This window comes from Raphanus sativus, unplaced genomic scaffold (assembly GCF_000801105.2).
Source record: "Raphanus sativus cultivar WK10039 unplaced genomic scaffold, ASM80110v3 Scaffold1001, whole genome shotgun sequence".
Lineage (NCBI taxonomy): Eukaryota > Viridiplantae > Streptophyta > Magnoliopsida > Brassicales > Brassicaceae > Raphanus > Raphanus sativus.
This window is the reverse complement of record NW_026616315.1, coordinates 8,637-26,968: the sequence shown is the minus strand read 5'-3', so window position 1 is coordinate 26,968 and position 18,332 is coordinate 8,637. Positions and strand designations below refer to the sequence as shown.

Below are 18,332 nucleotides of genomic sequence, written 5' to 3'. Positions count from 1 at the left end.
AACCGTACACCTCTGATGGTTTTGGACAAGGTGGATAACGGTTCATCCTAGATAACATGTGTTTCTTACACATTTTTCTTTGGAAGAAATTTGATTTTCTTCCTGATTTTTCTGCAAGAATCTCTGCCAAAGTGTATGCTAGAGCCTCTGATTCTGAAGCAAATTTCTCCATTGTTGAGCTGTGATATAAAAGACAATAATTATGACATGAACCATATTATAATTAAGGAGAATTATATATATTAGAGTCATAACAAGTCATGTTTAATTTTGTGGAATACTTCGAAATGGAGAAAATCATAAAAGTGAAACATTTGCGAAAACCATGTATTGTTGATTCTTTTCTACAGCCAAATTATTGAACGACAAAAGACAAAACTGAAGAAACTATGAACTGAGTTATAATAACAAAGTATATTTAGATCATTAGATGAACTTATCACTAAATAGTTGTCGCTAAATAATAACATGACTAATTATATATTTATCACATAAAAACTGTAAAATCATTTAGTGACGTAAAACTCTTAAACATTTGTTCCAAAAAAAAAACTATCTTAACATCAAAGTTTATTTGTAAATAATATTTCTCATACAAAAAAATATATAAGTTAAGAAACAATATCCATCTTTTAAACAGATAAAAAATTTAATAAATCTATAATACATTTAAATCAAATAAAATGTCAACATACTTAATTCCTATTTATAAAAACTATAACATAAAAAGAAATTCCCGCTTCTACAAAGAACCAAAATCTAGTTTTCTATCAAAAACAAAGTATAAATATTTTTGTTTGCATAAGAAATATAATGACGTTAATGTTTACAAAATAATTCCGAGTGTTGGTGCAGCAAAATAGCAGGCCATTTTCGAAATAAGCAATGATAGCACATGTTACAGAATTTGAAAGTTGATGAAATTCTTAGGCTTACGAGGAGTCAAAGAATAGAAACAACATATACCTAGCTAGGGCTTAATTACTTAACTATGCTAAGATTGCGTCTATATTTTCTTATCTTTTAAAAAGCACTACTAATATTTATTTATACATTGTATTTCACATGCCAACTTGATATATAGAAACTAGACATAAAATAGTACTCAAACGAGAGAACACAGAAACGCATGAGAGATGGAAATAAATCTTTGACGAATGCCCCATAACTTTATTTTTGTAGGATTTTCTTTAGTTAATGGGCGCCAAACAACACTAATTTAAATATAAATGACAATACTCTATATATCCTTCAAAACCGTCAAATCTTATATATTAAAATAAAAATCACAATCTCAATTTATGTGTGATTTTTTTAAAAACGAAATCTTCATTAAAAATCAATTATCACTTATTTATTATTAAGAATATGGTTTAATAATATATCACTCTTAACATAACCATCGACTCTTACAAAACTGGATTGATTAACAAACTGATATTTGATTCCCTATTATTATTTGAATCTTTATTAAATGTAATCCTATTATTTTAATTCTAAATATTTGATTTTCTTTATTTTACCATTCTAAATATTTATGTATACAAAATGAAAATCAACAGTTCCACACGATTTTGCGTATCAAAATCTAGTATTGAATTAAAATTGGAGTGTTCGTCTCCCGTACTCCGAATATTTGACTATTTAATAATTTTTTCTCTGAAGATTATGTTACTAATAGTCAAACACTTACATTAATCAAACATTTTATCATATGTAGTCATTATCAATCCAAGAAACACTAGCTAGATAGTCTCTAGCTGATGTTGTGTAAGTGTAACTTTTTCCCATCTTGGAACTGAAAAATACTTCATTAATTTTCAAAACAAAATTGACATTGTTTAAAATAAGTAGATTAATTATTCAGTAAAAATATGTGTACCTGAGGGTAGTGAAATCCTTGTCGTCCGAAATATCTGTCATGGGAACATGAAATGCTTCCGACCAAGAAAGCTGCCGGAGACAAGTGGCTGACGGAGTTCCCCACCGGTAACTCCCCGCGGAGAACCTCTCCGACTTACTTTTCTTGTCAAAGGGTTCCCTAAATACCCTAATTTGCTCTTGTCTCATCTTCTCCAACACATCCATTGATATTCCATGGTTTATAACTTGGAAAAATCCCCACTCCCTCGAGGCTCTAGCAATCTCTTCCTTACATTTCTCCCTCTCCTTCCCGGCTCCACCGATCAGACGGCTGACGTCAATCACTGGAAGCTCCACCTCTTCCACGACAGCCGTGACAGAAAAGCTAAAGGGTATTTGGGGAACATTGTTTTCTGTGTTTGTGATCTGCTTAAACAAAAGGTTTTTGTATATTTCGTTGAATGGTGGATCCATGAGTATCAAAAGAAATCTATCAAGATGAGTGAAAGTTAGAGATGATTACGATGAAGGTTATCAAAATATGTGTTGTGAAGAGAGACACAATCCTTACATTTATATACACGTCCACCTACCTATATGCATATATTGTGTGTATGAGTGCAATTTGTTCATGTTTTGATTTTAGTATAATCCCATGTTGATAATAAAAAATAACTTTTTGAAAAAGAAAATAAATATTGTTTGCCGCCCATTGACCTTAATTACTTAACACGAGTTGTTGTTTGTTAATGACTAGACAATAATAAGACAATTATATAGTAAGCACATCTTTTTGCAACGTCTAGATGAGTTGGGTAGCAATTAATTTATATTTGGAATTTTGATACTTATCAAAGTAAAAAAAAAAAATTGAGATTGTTCTGTCATATATTGGTAAGATGGATAATTTGATAGCAATTAAAGGAAAATCGTAGGAAAATATATATGATATGGATTTAATGTCTATATTTGTATAGCATATGGTAGACAAGATACGATAATGGAGATCAATAAATTTGATATTACTAGAATAAATTAAGATGGTGCTGTCTTGAAGAACATGATGCTGTTTCATATTTAAAGGTTTGAATATTTGATTGTCTGGACACCGTCTTTGGTTTCTCATGTTTTTCACTTCCTTCTATGTTGTACAGTTGTTTTTTTAATTCTTTTTTTCTCTTTTATTTTCTTCTTCAAATAATTTTTTATTTTTAGCATAATCAGTTATTAATCAAAAGACTAATCAGTAAGTCTCGCTTCATTGGATAAGACCAACTAATTTAAAAACATTAGTATGCACTATAATATGCATTAATCATTTAATCTAGAATCTGTAGTTTGAACTCATCCGCCGAAACTTTTGGAAGCTAGAGAAGCTTGGGGACCAAGGGAAAAGGAAGACGACTTTTATTTTGCTTTCTTGCTATATGGCATCGGTGACGGTTACACATTTTATTCTCTATTTTCTGAACTAATTGATCTTTATATGAGATTATATCCCCAACGATAAAATGAAATTTATATCAAATGTTTATCCTGGGGTATGACACGCTTTTAAGGAACCAATCTCTTTCCCTCCAAGAAATCAGAGTATCTAAAGTTAGTCAAAAGTTGTAGACAGTTGGTTACTTAGTCAAAAAGGTCAAAATTTATAGTTTTGTACTTTTATGAAAAATATTTGTTGATCATTTGTGAGATAAAAGTAGATCAATATCAATGGCTAAACCAAAACAATTATGTTTTAATGATGCAATGTAATTTTTAGACACTAAATGTTTTATTTTTAATAATATTTTATACAAAATTGTAAAATTAAGATAAATGAGTAATTTTTATTTTTATAAATAGAGTATGCTACTCATAAAAGATAAAATATTTTTATTTAAAAAGGAAGAATACATTGGATCAGAACAAAAATCTTTTATATGTTCCAAATCTTCAACTTTAAAAGAAAAGTAAGAATACATTAAAGATGATGTCAATGGGAACGGGTCAGCAGCAACACAATTTGAATGTATATTCACTTGCTTACTTTCAGTGTATAAATTAACTTCTCAGTTCTCAGTTGACAAAAAAAAAATTAACTTCTCAGTTCTCACACCAATATGTGTACATATATATATCCGGTTCATTCAGTTATTCTTTTATGTATTATAGTTATCATCCAATAAATTTTCCACAGCATTTCGTTTCTTCTATATAATCATAATTCTCACATAACATTTTCCTTTTTTGCAATTCACTAATATGTGGTTAATCATGATAAAATAAAGGTTTTAGACATTTGATCCAAGAAAAGGTTTTACACAATTGGTTGCTTGCATGATGCATCCATGGAAAGGCAAAAGGAAGAATGGCTGTGGGATTACCGACGTTTTTTTTTCCTGCTTATTTTGTGGCCGCTTTTATTTATCATCCTTATATACATATACACGTAGATAAATGAAGAAAAATAGCAGTTCAAGAAAGTGATGATTTAAGTAAAGCCTGGGAAGGCACTTTGCTGATTAGTCTACATATCATTTTCAGCTATAATTGCTTCATGACTTTAGTTTTAGCGGTTTATCCTAGTCCTACAATATTTGTTTATGGACTTTATATAATTAATTAATTAATACATATAGTATGACGTACAGAGTTACGCCACTAAAACTATTTTGTAGTAGACTAAATTAAAATCTATTGTGTGGTAAGACTTGAGAGGTCCTACACGAGTGAGCAAATAATAAAAATAGGATTATTCCCTTATGTCATATTACTACTGATGATAATCAAGATTTGGACATGCTTTTAGCTGGAAAAATTCTAGATAGCTCAAACAAAACCACAAAATATCACACAATGAAAAAAAATCTTCAAAACATTATTAATTAAAAAGTTTAAATCCATACTCTAATCCCACGTCATAAATATTAGACCTAAATACATACTCTAATCTTTTTGGAACACTTTTTTGATACACTCTAAACCTAGATCTATTTTCTAATCCTATGTTTTAAGCTCATGCACACAGATTAAAAAACATTTAGTTTTATATATTTTCAAATAAAAACATCATTACCAATATATCTAACCATACCCCAACCAATAGAAAAATAATCAGGAGAATATTTTCAATAAATTTTGTATTGAAATTCTAAAACGACACTTATTATGAAAAGAAAAGTCTACTCTACAACGCAAACTAATTTGAAACGGAGGGAGCACTAAACTATTAGTTGCATGATTTTAAATTGACTACTAAAAAGTTAACGGTTAAATCATAAACGATTCTCGTTAGTTTTATATTCCCTATGTTTCTAAATATGTGTCACTTTGACATTTTTTCACACAAATTAAAAAAATGATTGGAAATATATGTAATTTGTTATTAATTACACCTCTCTGACCAATAATATTTGAGATAAATAAAATTATTTATAAAATCAATGCAGTTTGCTAATTTTCAGCTAAAATTAAGTATAATTTGCATTAGAATTGTAAAATGACACTTTTTGTAAAACAAGAAAAAAAGTTAGAATGACATGTATTATGAAACAGAGGGAGTATCAATTATCCTCGTCACTAAATTAGAAAAAATTGGAAATCTCTAAATTCAAACCTTAACTTTGAGTGAAGACGATTTCCAACAGAAAATGTAATTTTCTGGTGATATTTGTGTCCGTAGTTGGGCTGGATTCAAATTCAAATCTTAATTCTGTCGTCGCTGAAAATCGTCTTAACTCAAAGTCACTAATTTTACAAGTAAACTATTAGTTGGAAAAAAAAATTGTGGAAGTGATAGTTCAGTATTAAACTTGCTAATTTCAAACAACTGAAAATTTAAATGTCCTTTTTTCATGTCATTGGCCTAAAATATATATCAAAATGCTGATCCCACATTTTCCCAATATATAGTTTATCTATCCAAAGAACGATCTAACGCTAACACCCCTTACACAAAGGAGCAACAAAAAGATATATACCATATAAACTATAGTTTTTTAAAAAAAAAATTGCAAACTCTCATGAATATAAATTTGATATTTGTGTACCTTTAAAACCTACAAACAGCTATAGTCGTGTATGTGTAGCCAACTGAATCAATTGTCGTAAGAGTTCCTAAACAAGCTCATGCAACTAAGGATATTAGAAAATGTAGCCCTTTTTACAAAAAAAAAAAAAATATTAGAAAATGTAGAGCATGTAGTATTGCTTCTCCAAGTCATTCTAACAGAGTCTAGAAAACCATATGTTCCAATTAATACTGTCGACCTACACTAGGAGTTACTCGGTTATGTCTTGAGAATTGGAGTGATACTGTTGATCTCCAATCAGATTTCTTTTCACATCTCGCTCATAGATCATTACTAATCATCTTGACATGATCCAAATGATGAGTCAATCACAGAACGTCAACATATCATGTGGCACTGGATAACCATTATGAAGCATCCATCTCACTGGAAGTTGTTCAATAGCGATATATCATTATTTTGGTTTCAGGACGCCTTCAAGAATATATCATGAGGAGGGCTGACACGATAGGGAACCGTTAAAACATTTTCTTTTATGAAACTGGAAGAATAACTTATTAATTAGTGACAACACCATGTCGACCATGACTTTGACCTTGCGTCAATTTAATTTTGTGGTACTAGTGAATGAAAAATGTGGAGATGGTTTCTGGTCAATGAAATTAGAAAACAAAAACAAAGCATGTGATGATTAGAACTAGGTCCAACAGACTAACTGTTACCCTGAAGCCTTTGTCGGTTCATACGTGGCGACTACCTTAAAAGCACATGCATTTATTTTCATCAAATAGTTGCACAGAACAATCAGTCAATGACAATTGATGTTTTGCTGCTAGAAAAACAACTCTTCTTGGTACTTGTGCAATAAATTGATCAATCAAATGGCAGCTCTGTTTATGTTGACTTCTAGAATAAGTTCGACGTTCCAGACCACGTGCCAATAGACAGATTTAACAAACTTACTACAGTATAACCTCTTTAAATTAATACTCTATAAATTAATATACACTAAATTTTTTTATAAATTAATATAATTTTATAGTGTCAAATTGAATTTTTGGTTCAACTAATATATCGATAAATTAATAATTTCTATAAATTAATAAAAAATTATAGTTTTGATGTAGTATCAATATTATTAAATTATAGAGGTTTTTCACTGTGTATTTGAATCATAACAAACTAATGTTATTCTATTCACTAAAATATTAAATAATTTCTGCTTTAAAAACGTATATTTTACATTTACCATTTATACATAATCAAAATGCATAAAGAATTTTAAAAATGTATCTCACAAAAAAAATTCTAAAAAATTAATCTTTCAACAGAGGGTAAAATATTATTGATCTTTTCTTGCGACGACACTCCACCTGTTAAACATTAATCAGAACATAAAAGAGCATTATTTTGTATTTCTCTCCTTTCGGCTCAATCGATCGGACAGCTGATGTCAATCACCTGACGATTCACCTCTTCAACATACAGCCGTGACAGAGAAGCTAAAGGGTATCTCAATATGTAACATCGTTTTCTGGTGTTTGTGGAATGGTTGATGGACCGGACCACGAGAATCAACCCAACGAGCTTGATTACAGAACACTCTTAAACGTTAAGATCCCGCCAAACACTTAATGAGCGAAGTTTGTATCTTGTATAATAGTTTACTTTCAAAAAAAAAAAAAGGAGAGAGACAAAACTGCAAAATTCAGAGGAGAGGAGCTTCTAACATTCTGCTTCGAATGCAAATATTATTTTGTAGCCACAATGAATGAAGTTGTGTAAGCTACTTGGTACTCCAATAAATATACCTCATTTCATTTCAAATCCTAAGAAGCCCTACTCAATATCATCGTAAGAAACGTGTTTTGTTTTGAAAAAAAAAAAAAATACAACATATCTGAGATAAGGAGCCAACAATGCTCTCAAGCCTCTGCATTTTCTTCCTTCCTTATAGCTTTCAGTCGTTCTTGAAGTTTCTTGCTTTGTTCGAAATTTACCTTCCGCTTAACAGCTTTCTGCATAAATGTTGAAAGATATATCTAATAAGTTAACGTAATTACTACAACCCCCACCCAAAGAATTGAATAATTTGGTTTAATTTCCTCTTAGACAATGTAAGTAGGTTGGCTGTATTAGTAAGTTACCTCTTGGCGGAAACAATGAAGAAGCTTTACTTTGAGCTCTGTACAGTCTCCAAAGAATTTTCCAATCGGATGATCTAAATGACACTTTTGGAATTCCTCAATTATCTGGAAAAAACAACAAGAATTAGTAAGAATACCAGAAGAGGTCGTCATCCCTTTTGATTAAAAATGGCAAAAGATATGTTATCTAGCCAAGAAAAAATGTATATACAGTTCTAGTAGCTTGAATCCATAACTGTTATTATAAGTGCATTGCAATATTTACAAAAAGCTCATATAATAGCAAAAGAATAAAAAGCTAGGATCTTATTCTCAAAGAGAGGTTACAACAAACATAAAGTATGAATGAAGTGAGAGAAGAACTAACCTCGAGACACATTGGATGCCTGTGTGGTGTAAGTGGAGGATGCATCTTTCTTTCTTTCCTTTTTTTTAAGTTCTGTAAGAACACAAAAAACACAAAACTAATGGTTAAAAAAAAAAGCAGAAACGAAGATTTGAAGCCAAGATCTGATCTCAATCAGCGTCATGAGTTATAAGATCAAGGATTCAACTCTCCCCAAAGTTTATGACCTAATTGAAGACGAGCCACGAAGAGCAAAAGAATTTTAAGTTACCTTGATTTGATTTGGTATCCGATGACCTGAGATTGAGAGAGCTAGAATACAACTCAGAATCGCTGAAATGGGCGAAACAGAGTCAATGGAGTTACAAGAACAGAGCCGGGTCAAACTTTTCATATTAATGGGCCTTAGTACCCTTTTTAAGTTAATGGGCCTTACTACCCTTTTTAAGTTAATGGGCCTTGTCCATTTTCTCTAAACGCAGCGTTTCGTGTGTTTTTTTGGATGAGAAGTAGACAGTAGTAGAGGGAACGTGGAGAACACAGAGAGAGAGAGAGCAGCGAAGAAGAAGAAGAATCATCCTAGCTTTCTGCCTAACTGTGAAGAATCCACATGTAAGTTGAACAGTATGCTCTTTGATTCCCTAGAATACGTCAATAATATCCAGCTTCTACAACATATCTCCTGTGGTTGATTATTTTCTGGTGTTTTCAATCTGTTATGCATACATAGTGTGTGAATTGTAACTTGAAAAGGATAAAAAGCTTTCAACTTTAGACGTTGGTTTGAATTTGATTCCTCAGAAGGATGATTTGTTTGAGATATTCACTACCACCTTCTCTTCCTCCTCAAACAAAGGAATCAACCAAACTCTTCTCCAAGAGACCTATCAACGTTGTGGTTCGTACCCCCTTTCTCTTCTTAAGTCTCTTTCAAGAGCAATGTTCTTAACATTCTATTTCAAACAACTCGATTACTTCTTCAGGTTTGTGCTGCTAGAGGTCCAAGGCCTCGTTCCCCTCGAGTCTGGAAAACAAGAAAGAGAATCGGAACTATCTCCAAGTCTGCCAAAATGATTGCTTGTGTAAATAATACTCTACTCTCTCTCTCTCTCTTCATTCATGTTGTTTACTCTCTTTGTTATCTGCACAGATTAAAGAACTCTCCAACGTTAAAGAAGAAGTCTACGGAGCCCTCGACTCCTTCATCGCCTGGGAGCTAGACTTCCCTCTCGTCACCGTCAAGAAGGCTTTAGCCATTCTCCAAGACGAGAGAGAGTGGAAGAAGATCGTTCAGGTGACTAAATGGATGCTGAGCAAAGGCCAAGGGAGGACCATGGGGACTTACTTCTCCTTGCTCAACGCTCTAGCCGAAGACGACCGTCTCGACGAAGCCGAGGAGCTTTGGAACAAACTCTTCATGGAGCATTTGCAAGGAACTCCCAGAAAGTTCTTCAACAAGATGATCGCTATCTATTACAAGAGAGATATGCACCACAAGCTCTTCGAGGTGTTTGCTGACATGGAGGAGCTTGGAGTGAAACCGAACGTTGCGATTGTGAATATGGTTGGGAAAGTGTTTTTGAAACTTGGGATGAAGGATAAGTACGAGAAGCTTGTGAAGAAGTATCCTCCACCGCAGTGGGAGTTCAGGTATATTAAAGGAAGACGCGTTAAGGTCAAGGCCAAGCAGCTAAGTGAGCTAAGTGAAGGTGAAGGAGGCTTCAGCAGTGATGATGAGATTGAGAGTAAATCTGAAATGTTGTTGTCAGACAAGGAACCAAACAAGGTTGGTGAAGATCTCAGTGAAGAGGAAGAAGAAGAAGAAGAGCTTTAGGGTAGGAATCAAGGAAAAATGAGAACTTCTGGAGAACCATGTCTTGATCATTTGGACTCTTGTTAAGATTGTATCTGCCTGTTGGATCATTTGCAAGAAAAAGAGATGAACAGCCAAAGTTATTCAGTGAAGCTTTTTTGGACCGTTCTTAGGTTACTAGCAAAGAGCTTAGAATAGTCAAAACAAGATACAATGAAGAGTCAACGTGAAGCCTTTTGAGTGTCACTGTGTAAGCTTTGAAGGCAAAAAAAAAAACTATTGTATTTCAGTTTAGAGTGGCTTTTGTGTTTGTTCAGTGTCATGGTTCTAAACAGGGTTGTTTGTGTAAAAAAAGGATTAAAACAATATTAATCCATCTGAGTTAATACAAACGGTCTAAACCTGTAAAAAGAAGCACTACAACACAAACACCAAATGAGAGTTTTCAAGATTGAAGTTTCACATTTTCTCAAACAATAACACTCTTTTTCCATATATATTTTGAATGAGTCTATAACAGTTTGTTATATTGTTGGTCAAGACTCAAGAGACAGCCACTCCACTTCTAGTTCTAACTCACCAGACTCAACATTCTGAAGCTTGATCTTAACCTCTTGTTTCACTTTCCCATCTGCAATGTTGATGCTGCTGTCCTCTATAAGAGCATTGTCATGCGACTTCAGCCATTTACCAATCTGCATATCTCCAAACATTTCAGGATCCCCAAAAGCCATTGCAGATGTAATCAGTGGTTGTATATCAATCCCTGCTTCTCCCATTATGTCGTCCGCAGAAAATGTGTCATAATCAAACACTTGCTGCATAATCACACCACCAAACAACCCTTAAAGTAAAAAAAAACTTGTATCAAGTAGAAACTGATTTGGATGTAATGTTCTTTTTACCAACTTCACTGAGCCATAGTTATGAGGGACAGAGAGCATGAGTTCCTCGTTCCAGACCGGGTTTAAGTTGCTCTTCTTTACAGTTGATTGTACAGACTGGTAATAAGATGAAAAAGATCAGGGAATGAAATAACCCTTCTTACCTTGCAAGAATTTAAATTAGTTTTTTTACCTGTTGTCCTAGAGTCAACTTAACATAGGGATCACTTGTCATCATATCTCGGACAGCTAAATTGGTACCCTTCTTGAGAGTAACCTTCAACAATCCAATGAACTCAACCATGCCTTCAAGCTGCTGTCATTGTTTTTTTAAAGTTTTTTCCAATACCAAAAAAAAGACTGAGAACAATGTCCAAGTTCAGAAGCGTATATATACTATACCGGCTGTTGTGATGATGGGTTTGTACGAAAGCTATCGATAAACTTTTTAGATAGGCTTGAGGAAAGATATGATGATGATGATGATGAACTCTTTGTACTAGTGACCTTCGTGGATGTGATCCGCAAGCTTGGTTTCAGAAACTCTTGGAGCTCATATTTTGACCTGACAGTAAAATATGAATGATGTTTGGTATAAACAAAAGACTGTTTTGTTCAGGTTTTTTAGCAAAAACCTACCTGATAAACCTCATACGTTGGTCATGAGTAGCATCAGGTCCAGGCTTGGAGAAACGATCAGGTATAAATGCCTCGTAGATTGAATTGGCAGAGGCATTGCCTCCAATTTCGATCATAGAATCCACTTCTTCATCTGACCATTCATCTAATGTCACAGACAAGACCTGGATACAACCTCTCTCAAACTATCAATAAACTTGGAAAAAAAGATTCTGCCAAGAATCAAATATAAATAGTAAAAAAGAAAGCAAAGAGACAATCCATCACCTTTGAGATATGAGTGCCGAGGCTTCTGTGGACACCGCAGCATTTTAAGCATATGAATACTCCGATATTTGCTGACCTGTAATAAAAGTCAGTTAACACTTTAAGGATGCGGTTGCACTGCTAACTGTTAGAACAAATTGTTAGTAGGTGCGTTAACAGGGATGACTTACGCCCACTTAGGATCAGGGGAACCACAATCAGCGCAGAATCGGTTATCAGATTGAGTTAAAAGCTCCCTTATTCTCCTTTTACCTGTGAAAGCAACAATGAAGATTCATATAAATGCTAAACCACATCATATGGTTAAGAAAATAATTTTAAACAAAGGTAATACCTGAGCCAGGCTTTCCATGTCCGGCTGCAGAATAATAACTCATTGCTCTTCTAAAAAAGCTAACAATCATCAAACAACAATCATGTTAGAAAACATCAAAAAGTTTAAAATCATTTTTTTTTATAATATATCATCAAGCTCTGCTTTGAAAATTTCAAGACCAAACATGTTTTTTGGAACCAAAGCCACAGAATCACCAAGAACATTTCGTTTTCAATACACAGATAGACACAAAGGGATAAACCCAAAGAATTCAAAAATAGTTGATAGAGCACCAAAAAAGAGTTCGAATCTTTTTGTTGACATGGCCCAAACAAAATCATTTCAATGATGAAACACGAACAACAAGAAGAAAAAAGTCGACTTACAGAGAACCAAAGTCCCACAAAATCGAAGGAAAAACAGATTAAAATTTTATGAAAGGGAATAAGAAGAACATGTACGGTATTGGAACAAAGGAGATATAGATTGGATTTGAGCGCTCTTAGTTAGTCTTACCAATGAGAAGAGAGACAGAGAGATTCTTTCTTTCTTTCTTACACAAACTTTTCAGATGAACCAAATAATTTAATTATTATCTACAACATATTGACAACTACGTGCCCGCTCTCTTTTACTTTTTAATTTTTCCTCATTTAATCGTTGAACTGTTAAAGTTTGAAAGTTGTAACGTATGGCCATGTCAAGGGTCAAATACCCAGATACATTTCCTTTTAATTATTGTCGTTAGTTGTAGTTCGTTGTCAGCTTTATTATTGTTTCCTTTTCTCATTAGATATCTCTATAAATGTTAAGAGACTTTTTTTTTTTGAAACACATTTCTATTAAAAAGGGGAATTAGTTGGGAGCTATAAAGTCATCACCAACCACTTGGAGTTCAGATACAATCAATGCATCCTTTGCCAAACTATCTGCAATGGAATTCCTTTCTCGGGGAATCCATGAGAAACATACAAATTCAAAAGCTGAAACAAAGGAGAATATATCAGCCATCAAGATGAGGAGCTCTTTTGAGAGCGATTCCGTCCTCATTGCCTGCACAAGTTGCGATGAATCAGATTCAAAGCTCACTTTCTTCAAGCCAAGAGATGCACTAGTACGAACAGCCTCACGAAGAGCCAAGCCCTCCGCCACTAGGGGTGAGAGAACAGAGTGTCTTGGTGAGCTGAAAGAGCGACTACCGTCTGGTGTAAGAACAACCCAGCCCAATCCCGCATTGCGTGTAACTGAGGACCACGCAGCATCTGATCGTATAACAATAGTTCCTGGTGGAGCGGTGACCTGTTGTGGGGTTTTCTTGGTTCCGATTGCAGATTCTTTTTTCACTTCCAAGCTCCATTCTCGTGCAAGTGCAATAGCTGTGGATAGGGTTTCCTCCGGTGAGGCAGAGTGACCTTCAAAGACGAACTTGTTCCGGGCTTTCCAGATGTTCCAACAAACCCAAGGAACGAGAGCGCTCGATGTAACTCCTGCAGGTGGAAGGCAATTGATGGAGCAGAGCTCATCCCAGCTAGCCAATAAATCTAATGTTCCACTGACATCCAGGGTCGTCGCTAAAGGGGCAAGCTGCCAGACTTGTTGCGCAAACCTGCACTGGAATAATAGGTGAATAATAGATTCAGAGCTGCCACAGCGTTTACATCTCGGATCGGCAGGGACCTGTCGTTGTGCTAGCCTCTCTCCGACGGGAAGAGCTCCCTTAAGGGCTTTCCATGAAAAAATTTTAACCTTTGGTGCACAACTTAGGTTCCATACACTTGATTTCCACTTGGGGCCTTGGAGTTGCAGAAGTTCTCTGTTTTCAGCATCATCAACAGCAAAGAAGTAACCAGATTTCGTCGAATATTCTCCGGACTTAGTACCTAACCAGATTAGTTTATCCGGAGCCCCGGTCAAACTTGGATAGATACACATGATCTTATCTTCATACTCAGGGATGACATGTCGGATCTTCGGGATGTCCCATGCTCGAGTGACAGGGTCAATAAATTCAGAGACTGTGAGCTCCTTTTGCGATTCATTCGGCGGTCCCATTGGCAGGAGTTGGGAGGTTAAGCTGAGCCAAGGGTCCGACCAGACGTTCACTGATGTTCCATTCCCTATCGTCCAACCTAGGTTCTTTATAAGCAAGTCCCTCCCCAATAAAATGCTTCTCCATCCATGGGAGCAAGACGATGTTACGGAGACGGAGAGAACGTTGCTGTCAGAGCAATACTTCCCAAAGAGAGTCCTGGCTAATAGGCTATTTGGGTTCTGGAGAAGCCTCCATCCTATCTTCGCCAGTAGCGAGATATTGAAGTTTTGGAAATCTCGAAAGCCTAGCCCACCTATTGCCTTTGGTTTCGCCATGTGTTCCCAGGAGATCCATGCCATTTTTCTGGAGTTTTCATCGTTATCCCACCAGTACCTAGTCACCGCAGATTGAATCCGTTTACAGAGCGACACTGGGAGCATAAAAGAAGACATGGAATACGAGGGGATGGCCGAAAGGACACTTTGCAGAAGCACTAATTTCCCAGCAGCGGAGAGATATCTGTTTGATCGTCCTCGTGCTTTCTGCTTTATACGGTCGACAACGGATGAAAAAAGATCTCTTTTTCTCCGGCCGAAGTGTTCCGGTAAGCCTAGATATTTGCCATTTCCTCCCTCGTTCTCTATTTGCAGCTCGTTCTTGATCATCACTTTTAAGGACGCCGGAGTTTTACGGGAAAACGTGATGGCTGACTTTGCCTTGCTAATCGACTGGCCAGAAGCTTGCTCGTACTTACGTAAGATGGTCTGAAGAGATGCACAATTCTCCTTATCAGCTTGGAGGAAGAACATTGTATCGTCCGCGAAGAACAGGTGAGTTAGTCGGGGACTACCTCTAGCCACTCGAAGACCTTGGAGTGACCCTTCTTCTTGCGCTCGGTTACATAATCCCGAGAGAACTTCACTACACATTATAAATATGTAGGGAGAAAGGGGATCTCCTTGACGGATACCCCGGCTCGGTACTACCATCCCTCTAGGCAAGCCGTTAATGAGGAAGGAGTATGTAACTGATGTGATACACTGCATTATACATCTAACCACGTCTCGGTGGAATCCCAACCGAAGCAGCACTAGCGAGATAAACTCCCATTCGAGTCGGTCGTAAGCTTTACTCATGTCCGTCTTAACCGCCATTGCACATCTCTGCTCCGCCTTAGAGGTTTTGAGATAATGAAGGACCTCATGGGTGATCAATATATTATCGCCGATCGCACGTCCCGGGACAAAGGCGGATTGATTCTCAGAAATAAGCTTTTCCATCAGCGGTTGGAGTCGTCTTGTGAGAATCTTGGAGTAGATTTTGTAGTAGACATTGCAGAGGGCAATCGGCCTGTAATCGGATACTTTCTGCGGCAGGGAAATCTTCGGAATAAGACGTATATGCGTGTCATTAATCCCCTCCGGTAGTGATTCACCCGCAAAGAATCCTTGCACCTCACGCACTATATCCTGACTTATCTCCTCCCAATGGGTGTGGAAGAAACCCGCTGAGAACCCATCGGGCCCCGGTGCCTTATCCGCGTGAATCGAGAATGCAGCTTCCTTGATTTCTTTCTCTGTTGGAATGGCTGTGAGGGAGGTGTTTTCTGCATCCGAAACAATGGGGTGCAGGCCTTGTCTAACTACTTCTTCTCGGTCCCCTGGTTGTGATGAGAATATCGTCTGGAAATAATTCCCAATGACAGAGATGATCTCTTCTTCCTTATACACCATTTCACCATTTTCCTTTTCCAGGACCGAGAAGCCGTTTGCTCGTTTTCTACTCTTCGTAGTTGCATGGAAATAGCCGGTGTTTCGGTCTCCGAGCTTCAACCAAAGCAAGCGGCTCCTTTGCCTCCAATATTCTTCCTCTGCTAAATAAGCTGCATTGAGAGCTTCAGAGATGTTTTGGATTAGGGCTGTGTCATTAGCTGGACTAGATAACGCTTTGTTAAGTTCCCATTTCTTTTGCTCTATGACACGTTGGCTATTGCGGTGCTGAGTTTTATTCCATGCAGAGATAGCGCTCCGAGCAGAGGAGAGCTTCTCGCTGACAGTTTGGGCGTTGTCGGCACTCCAGGAGTTGGAGATGACCTTCTTTGCTTCCTCATTTTTGCATAGTCGTCTGTCATATCGGAAGAGGCCTCTCCTTCTACGTTTGCCTTTGTCAAAAAAGGATATGATAGGCATGTGATCCGAGCTTTCAAAACCGAGATACTCGCAGCGAGCAGTAGGGAAAGTCTCAGCCCATTGTGTGTTTGATACGGCTCTGTCAAGCCTACAGCGGACCAGGTGGTCTCCTCTTTGTCCTCTCCATGACAAGAAATCTCCCGAGTGCTGGAGGTCAAACAAATCAGCTTCTGAGAAAAAGGTGCGGAGATCGGAGAACGATCCTTCCGGTCTTTCAGGGCCACCATCCTTTTCCTCTCCACAAATCAGATCATTAAAGTCGCCGGTTACGAACCATGGGTCCTCGCGCCCGTTAGCTTTGGCTAACAAACTGTCCCATAAGAGATTCCTCTGGTTTCGATCAGTGCTAGCATGAACAAAGGAGGAGAAAAAACTTTTTCCTTCAAAAGATATGAGAGTATCAATTACATGAGAGTTTGAGTCTAAGATTTGAAGGTCTAGTTCCTGTTTCCAGAACAGACCCAAACCCCCCGCGCCATGTCCTGTCGGAGAGACTAGATAATGGCTATCATATCGCGTCAGTAGATGTTTGAGCTTCTTGCGCACCACGTCGTCGGGATTTTTGGACTCCATAATGAAGATAATATCTGGATCATACTTTTTAGATATATCTCCTAGCCGTCGAACTGTTCGGGGATTCCCCAACCCCTGACAGTTCCAGCTAACTATAGCTAAGGAGCGGGGAGGGGTGGAGTCCGAAAATCCACCCGGCGCTTAGTAGACCTCGGAATCATATTGATGATTGGAGCATTCTCTGATGCTGAATTCGAGCGGTCCTGTCTGTGTCCAGCTCTAGACGTCTCCCCTCTGTTGGTTTTGGTTGCTTTCGATGTCTTGCTCCTAATATTCACTTCTGAAGGAACTTTTCGTCGGATGGGAGAGGCTTTTGGATGAGCCACCTTCCTTCTACTTGGGCCAGTCTTAGGGGAGGCGGGTTTCCTGGAAGAGACCTTAGTACTCTTAGCAGCATTTTTACTTCCTAGGGGGCGACCTGGCTTTCTTTTGGGAGCTCTCTGTTCCAGTTGTGCTTCCTCTGTATCACTATCACGCAAAACCGGACCCAACCGGAGGGTGGCTGGTACTCTCTCAGTGCTTTGGTGTAAAGGGGAAATCTCCCCTGTTACAGATTCTCGTTGAATTGGGCCTAGCCTCTGTACTGCTGGTAGTCTGTCATTACTTTGAGCACCTGGAGAATCCTCCATGTTCATGACTGCAGGGGATGGGCCCAAGCGGAGAGAGGTTGGTATCCGTTCACTTAGGCCGGAGTGATGTTCGTCAATCTCCCTTTCAGTGTTACGGGAGCCCTTACGAATAGGTAAGCTGCGGTGTTCAGCAGGAGATGTGCATAATTCAGGGATTTGTAGCTCCTCATTGTCATTGAGAGTTCGGCGGGCTATTCGTAGAGCAGTAGTTTCTAGCTGGCCGCTTTCTTCCGCTTGTCTCAATCGTTCAACTCTAGCCTCCCGTTCACTTGGTTCAGCACATTTTGTGTACTGTAACATAGCATTTCGCGCCTCTCCGCGAGCTTCTTCCAAGATCTCAGGTGGAAAGGAAGCAGGATACTTCTCTTTTTCCTGGGGAATCCCCCGTTCTTTTGATCTGGAGGTGATTTTTGCAGAGCTAGAAGTGCTGTCTCTAGTTCCTGTGGGATCACGGTGTACTTCGCGATAGTAGCTTCGTTTTGGTGGCCCTGGTAGTGGTCTATGATCTGTAGCCTCTCGATAGGAACGGTTAGAGGTTGCATATTCCCTTCGGGTGCGTTCTATAGCTTGGCTGGAGCGTCGGTGCGAGCTTCTTTCGTCCCAATTCTTGGAGGGGGG

The 18,332-nt window shown here is 37.3% G+C and overlaps 5 protein-coding genes across 9 annotated transcripts; 1 reads left to right on the top strand and 4 right to left on the bottom strand.

Annotated features, from left to right (window-relative positions):
• Positions 1 to 4: 4 nt before the first annotated feature.
• LOC130503529 (gibberellin 2-beta-dioxygenase 8-like) lies at positions 5 to 2,392 on the bottom strand (the record flags this gene model as incomplete). The annotated part of the gene is made up of 2 exons (XM_056998150.1): positions 1,883 to 2,392; positions 5 to 179 (listed from the first exon to the last, which is right to left on the bottom strand). Coding segments are annotated over exons 1-2 (630 nt in total), but the record flags the coding sequence as incomplete, so codon positions are not given.
• Positions 2,393 to 7,593: 5,201 nt separating this feature from the next.
• LOC108855160 (uncharacterized) lies at positions 7,594 to 8,781 on the bottom strand. Its single transcript, XM_018628905.2, has 4 exons — positions 8,644 to 8,781; positions 8,394 to 8,465; positions 8,027 to 8,131; positions 7,594 to 7,897 (listed from the first exon to the last, which is right to left on the bottom strand). The coding sequence occupies exons 1-4, from the start codon at positions 8,764 to 8,766 to the stop codon at positions 7,805 to 7,807; spliced, it is 393 nt and encodes a 130-aa protein (XP_018484407.1). The 5' UTR covers positions 8,767 to 8,781; the 3' UTR covers positions 7,594 to 7,804.
• A 65-nt stretch (positions 8,782 to 8,846) lies between these two features.
• Positions 8,847 to 10,501, top strand: LOC130503530 (pentatricopeptide repeat-containing protein At4g21190-like). Of its 2 annotated transcripts, none has more exons than XM_056998151.1 (4): positions 8,847 to 8,984; positions 9,174 to 9,270; positions 9,356 to 9,454; positions 9,523 to 10,501. In XM_056998151.1, the coding sequence occupies exons 2-4, from the start codon at positions 9,178 to 9,180 to the stop codon at positions 10,204 to 10,206; spliced, it is 876 nt and encodes a 291-aa protein (XP_056854131.1). In that variant the 5' UTR covers positions 8,847 to 8,984; positions 9,174 to 9,177; the 3' UTR covers positions 10,207 to 10,501. The 2 variants fall into 2 exon arrangements, with proteins under 2 accessions (XP_056854131.1, XP_056854132.1); XM_056998152.1 differs by having other exon boundaries at positions 8,864 to 8,984; positions 9,103 to 9,270.
• A 9-nt stretch (positions 10,502 to 10,510) lies between these two features.
• LOC108855157 (ADP-ribosylation factor GTPase-activating protein AGD12) lies at positions 10,511 to 12,900 on the bottom strand. Of its 4 annotated transcripts, none has more exons than XM_018628896.2 (9): positions 12,808 to 12,900; positions 12,310 to 12,368; positions 12,146 to 12,227; positions 11,976 to 12,051; positions 11,709 to 11,872; positions 11,472 to 11,634; positions 11,263 to 11,385; positions 11,091 to 11,186; positions 10,511 to 11,003 (listed from the first exon to the last, which is right to left on the bottom strand). In XM_018628896.2, exons 2-9 carry the CDS (start codon positions 12,350 to 12,352, stop codon positions 10,722 to 10,724), a joined length of 1,029 nt encoding a protein of 342 aa, XP_018484398.1. In that variant the 5' UTR covers positions 12,353 to 12,368; positions 12,808 to 12,900; the 3' UTR covers positions 10,511 to 10,721. The 4 variants fall into 4 exon arrangements, with proteins under 4 accessions (XP_018484398.1, XP_018484401.1, XP_018484399.1 ...); XM_018628899.2 differs by having other exon boundaries at positions 11,263 to 11,382; XM_018628897.2 differs by having other exon boundaries at positions 12,678 to 12,808.
• Positions 12,901 to 13,146: 246 nt separating this feature from the next.
• On the bottom strand, positions 13,147 to 17,085 carry LOC130503528 (uncharacterized). Its single transcript, XM_056998149.1, has one exon. It carries the CDS (start codon positions 17,083 to 17,085, stop codon positions 13,147 to 13,149), a length of 3,939 nt encoding a protein of 1,312 aa, XP_056854129.1.
• Between the last annotated feature and the right edge of the window lie 1,247 nt (positions 17,086 to 18,332).

Coding starts and splice junctions, on each gene's coding strand:
- LOC130503528 (XM_056998149.1), bottom strand. CDS start 17,085: ATGGAGTCCAAAAATCCCGACGACGTGGTGCGCAAGAAGCTCAAACAT.
- LOC130503530 (XM_056998151.1), top strand. CDS start 9,178: ATGATTTGTTTGAGATATTCACTACCACCTTCTCTTCCTCCTCAAACA. Junction 9,271..9,355: donor AGAGACCTATCAACGTTGTG/GTTCGTACCCCC, acceptor TTACTTCTTCAG/GTTTGTGCTGCTAGAGGTCC. Junction 9,455..9,522: donor CTGCCAAAATGATTGCTTGT/GTAAATAATACT, acceptor TTATCTGCACAG/ATTAAAGAACTCTCCAACGT.
- LOC108855157 (XM_018628896.2), bottom strand. CDS start 12,352: ATGAGTTATTATTCTGCAGCCGGACATGGAAAGCCTGGCTCAG. Junction 12,052..12,145: donor TCCCCTGATCCTAAGTGGGC/GTAAGTCATCCC, acceptor CTTTTATTACAG/GTCAGCAAATATCGGAGTAT. Junction 11,635..11,708: donor CAACGTATGAGGTTTATCAG/GTAGGTTTTTGC, acceptor TTTTACTGTCAG/GTCAAAATATGAGCTCCAAG.
- LOC108855160 (XM_018628905.2), bottom strand. CDS start 8,766: ATGAAAAGTTTGACCCGGCTCTGTTCTTGTAACTCCATTGACTCTGTT. Junction 8,132..8,393: donor GGCATCCAATGTGTCTCGAG/GTTAGTTCTTCT, acceptor TGTTTTTTCCAG/ATAATTGAGGAATTCCAAAA. Junction 7,898..8,026: donor TTCATTGTTTCCGCCAAGAG/GTAACTTACTAA, acceptor ACATTTATGCAG/AAAGCTGTTAAGCGGAAGGT.